General features: G+C 37.4%; 1 protein-coding gene across 1 annotated transcript; it reads right to left on the reverse strand.

Annotated features, from left to right (window-relative positions):
* Positions 1 to 663: 663 nt before the first annotated feature.
* Positions 664 to 4,447, reverse strand: LOC125273094 (B-cell receptor CD22-like). Its single transcript, XM_048198361.1, has 5 exons — positions 4,429 to 4,447; positions 1,834 to 1,899; positions 1,393 to 1,734; positions 1,046 to 1,294; positions 664 to 959 (listed from the first exon to the last, which is right to left on the reverse strand). Exons 1-5 carry the CDS (start codon positions 4,445 to 4,447, stop codon positions 679 to 681), a joined length of 957 nt encoding a protein of 318 aa, XP_048054318.1. The 3' UTR covers positions 664 to 678.
* Positions 4,448 to 5,041: the final 594 nt, after the last annotated feature.

Below are 5,041 nucleotides of genomic sequence, written 5' to 3' on the forward strand. Positions count from 1 at the left end.
TAATTGCCATAGAAACTAATGCAGATATTCTAAAAAAAAAAAAAAAAAAAAACAAGAGCGGCATAGACACAGGTTAAACTGACTGGGTTTCTAGAGAGCAAAGGTTTTGTAAAAAAAGGGGAAGACTTAAACACAAAGTGTGTAAAATAAACTGTTAAAAGGATTTGATGATCACTAGTGATAGTATTTTATTCTGTTTTGTCATCATTCAGATTAGATTTCAGCTTTAATGTACTTTTTTTTTTAAAAAACAGCTGATATTGCCATATAAACTAGTGGACTGACGTTGCAGTGGAACGTTCTATTAAGTGTCGCTTCTTGTTAGTGTATATTCTTTGACTACCTGGAGTCAGCGCATTCACAACTAATATGTAATGATGTCATAGGCTGACGCCTGCCAATGTCAAGTTCATCGTCATGTTTAGACTCATGCTTCAGACACCTAGCATGCCGGAGGCATTCCCCATAGCGACCCCTAGGGGAGACAGCGTGAATACCCTTTCGAAAGGGAACTACATTGCAGTTAAATATCTACAATTAAATACTTCATATTTCTTACCAAATCATTAATGTCATGATGATCACTGCAGTTCCACAAACCACTCCAACGGATATGTATAATATCACCAGATGTCCTACAAAAGAGTAAAACATCTGAACAGATTCATTTTCTTCACTTTAGAAAGAGTAAAGTATATGAGCTGCTCTACCTTTAACATTCACAGTTACAGCGTCTGATCTCTGAGATCCATGTTGATTGTGAGCCTGACAGTAGAAGCGTCCACTCTGTAGTGCACTGAAACTCTGTCCAGATCCAACAGCTGAGCTTTCATTCTCCTTAAACCAGCTGAAGTTCAGAGCAGGAGGGTTTGAATCACTGCTGCAGATCAGAGTCACTGAATAACCTGTCCAAATCTGACCAGACTGAATGATGGACACAGAGACATTCCTGGGAGGGTCTAACACAGAGAAAAAATAAATCTTTGAATAATCTCATTCAAACACAATATCCAGTTTTAAAAAGAACAAATGAATCTGTACTCACACGTGACATTGAGCTGAACAGCAGGAGAGATGTGATTGTGTCCGTGTACAGCACAGCTATATCTGCCTGCATCCTCTCTTCTGACTGACTGCAGCAGGAGTTCATTGTTTCTGTCTCTTCTCTCAGTTAATGGCTGTGAGTTTCTGTACCAGATGAATGTTGCTCTGTCAGTCAGAGTGCAGCTGCTTTTACATGTCAGACGGACTGAATCTCCCTCTGTCACTCTCTCAGGAGACTCCACCTGAAGATCTGAACACAACACACACATTATATCTAGTGCTGCTGTCATACACTGATTATTATTCAACATAATGCACAGAAGAAGAGAGAAACCTCATGAAAGTCACCTGTGACAGTAAGAGTCACTCCTGGATCACCAATCCATCTGTCTTTATCAGTGATGAATCTGAAATAGTACATGTGTGAATCCTTCAGTGTCACATGACTCAGTCTGATGGAGCATATCTGCTGTTTATCTCCCAGATACTGAAGCCTCTGACTGAATTCAGGGTCCTCAGACAGATCTGGAGGCTCTACATTATGTTTTACCAGTGTTTTGGTCCAGAACACTTTCTCGATCTGATGTCCAGTAGGGTATGTATAAGTGCAGCTCATTATCACTGATGAGTCCTTTAGTGCACAGATGTGTGAAGGACTGTAACTCACACCCCAATCAGCACTAGAAACCCCTGAAACACAAGTTCATACTAAACAAATTAGCAGAAGCTTGTGCATAATAATGTGGTATGCAAAATCTTGAGTGTTTTTTAAAGTGTTCAGTGACTAACCATGAATCATGAGGAGAACCATCAGAAGAGGAGGAGCCATTCTGACTGATGTCACCATAGCAACACCTACAACAAATGTACAGTGACTTATCTCTTGTAATGTTTGTACAACACCTAGTTAACATATAAATCAGGGATGGGTAACTTTGGTCCTGGAGGACCGCTGGAGCGTTGTCTGTTTTGGCACTGGTGTTTATTGAGGTTTAGCCAGAATCATTGGTTTCTGTTTGATTAAATTAACCCCTTTACCATCACCACATCGCTGACGGTCTCAGATTATAGTCGTTTAACATTCATTGCACATTGAAACCACATTCTTAATGTCATGTGGAGAAACTGTGTATCATTAGAAAGATTAAAGGCTCCGGTTTCCATAATAGACCACGTTTTATGATAGAAGTCAGTTGCAGTGACAGTAATTTCTTAATTTATGTCAGGCGTGCAAAATAATAAATTGGTAAGTTATTTTGAATAGAATAAAAACATTCAGTCATCTCTGCTGCGGTTTATTTGTGTTCACACAGCTCCACTGAACAGCACCTTTTAGTCCAAAAGTGTGCATCTTTAGGGAAATGATTTATATTTATATTGATTTATTCTCACGTTTGCAAAATATTTTGTAGAATATCATTTCTGTTCATTTCACACTGAATTATGCAATCTGAAGATCAAAAACAGGGTAGAGCGATCTCTGTCTGTTCTGTTCCGGGTTTTGAGAGCGAGTTATATGACTCAGTGAGTGCTGATTTAGTCTAGGACTGTCAATCATCTTACGTGGCATAGTTCCTGCCTACTTGTTTATTGCAATTTAATTGCTTACAAACTATATAAAATAGGCGTGCCTGCATGCCTTGCCAGTTAATTCTTTTTTTTTTTTTGATATACTGTTTTATGAATAAAACTGTAAGGCAGTGGTTCCCAATCATGTCCTGGAGTAACCCCAGCCCTGCAAATTTTGTATGTCTCTCTATTTCTGACACATATTTCAGGTCTTACTGTCACTACTAATGAGCACATTGAATCAGGTGTGATAGATGAAAATATTATACAAAAAATATATTTATATAATATTTGTTTTTTTATGTCTGAGCTTATATAAGTCCATATTAATAACAGTCTGAGTAGTCTTAAACTGTAAACTCCCAGGTGTCAGCTTTCTAAATAAATGTGTCCCATTCTGGCAAAATGAGTCGCAATGAGCAAATTTTCAAAAATTAGTTATTGTTATTCTCACATTCTCCATTTAAAAAAAAAAAAAAAAAAAAAAAAAAAAAACTTTAAAATGATGTATGTTTGAATGAAAAAATGAATGAGCTACATCTGTTTGAAGGTGATAGAGTCGGTCAATTTTGAGAAAAATTGAGGTAAAGTTTTCTGAGGGTTCCAAAACAAAATCACCAGCAACCATACCTTAAAACCCCATTCCCCATCAAATCACATTTCATTGGTTCAGACTCATGCCATCAAGAATTCGCTATTAATATTCACAAAGTTAGAATGCTGCACTTTACAGCGATTTCAAACTTGTGCTGAGGGAAGCGTCAGTCGTCCAGAAGCGAACAGAGAAAGACTGCATTTTTCATGTTCAAAGGAAAGAAACTCCTCTCAGAAAATGTACAAATAAAGGTACTTTTAGATGTTTAATTGCTATTTGGAGGAATGGGATGACTAGACAGGGACGTAATTAACTAATTTTTGTGAAAACCTCAATTTTGGACAAAAATTGACATTTTTCACTTGTTTTGACTGTAGCTTGAAATTAGACCATGCGCATTCTAACTAATTGTGCCAACATGGTCACATATGTTCATTATGTGTCTATCTAGAATGACTTTTGAGCAGCAACCTTTTAATTCTGGGTAAGCCATTTATGCCCTACTTTCCAAAATGGGGTTGCATGTGGGTTTAAGCACATATGTCCTTCCACTTCCTCATTCAGGCCAGTGCAAATCAAGCACCATCTACAGTAAAAGCTGTTGACTCTGTGATGGATAAACTTTGCAATTAGTCCATGAATCACCGTGGTGAACCGTAGGGCCTGCTCCGTATGGAATATTATTGAGGTTGTTTCTATGGATTCTCAGTTTTGTTGATTAGTTTGCATTTGTGTTTAACCTTGTGTTTGTTCAGTTCATTGTCTGTTTTATACACGTTTTCTCCAGTGAATATGTATAAAGTTTCTTTCTATCTAGAGAAACATCTTAAGTTGAGTATCTAATGAAGTAGATCTGAACTGAAAGCTTGAACTGTGTGCTCAAGAGAAGGGTTGGGGCACGGTGACACAAAAGAAAAAAGAACCCCCCCCCCCCCCCCCCCCCGAGTAATAACAGTGATGTTCATTAGCTGTTTAGACTTTGTGTATTAATGTATGTTACTGTGGTTTGACCTTGTTCATTTGTTACCAACTTATGTTTCAATACACAATGATACTGGAGCTATTACAATCTAAGGCAGATTTAAATATTTGTAACCAAGATACAAAACCACTTCAACTTTTAAACTTAAACCTTTTAGTTACTGTGTGACAACTAGCCCCAGTCTCCCCTAAAACATATTTGACTCTAAAGATCAATTATTAATAAATGATGATCTTACCTGTTTCACGAACACTCATGACCAGAGACAACAGAACAAATGAACAGAGTGAAACCAGCATTGGGGATTTTATGTGCTCAACACTTTATATTTAACATGAGGATATGACTCTTCACCCAGTGTTCACATAGCAAGGTGTAAATAAGGCAACAGGGCATCCAACATCAGAGATGACATTAGACTAAAGTAACAAAATAAAAGTAATTAATAGAGTAACTGAATATTGAACTTGCATCTTTATATCTAAAGGTTCTCATCATATGATATCTTCAAATATTTTTATTCTGACAGTGACCTTGTGTGCTTTCTGGTGTCTCATGAAACTCTTAATATGGCCATTAATACAGTTTCCTCTGTAGCGAGAGAGGTGAGAAAACAAAACCACAGCAGCCCCTCTCTAGTGTTGACTGTGATCATGTGACCATTGTGAGCGAGGAACAGACGAGTGTTGATGTTACAGACCTGTTACTATGACATCTCTAGTTATAAACAGACTTGTTTTTGAATTGTTAATATCCCAAAGGGGTCTATATAATACCTGGAATACAGCATTAGTGTTCCCATCTATCCCAAATCCCAGCTAACAGAATTTTGTTATAAGAACGTTCTCTAA

This window comes from Megalobrama amblycephala, linkage group LG7 (assembly GCF_018812025.1).
Source record: "Megalobrama amblycephala isolate DHTTF-2021 linkage group LG7, ASM1881202v1, whole genome shotgun sequence".
NCBI classification, from domain to species: Eukaryota; Metazoa; Chordata; class Actinopteri; order Cypriniformes; family Xenocyprididae; genus Megalobrama; species Megalobrama amblycephala.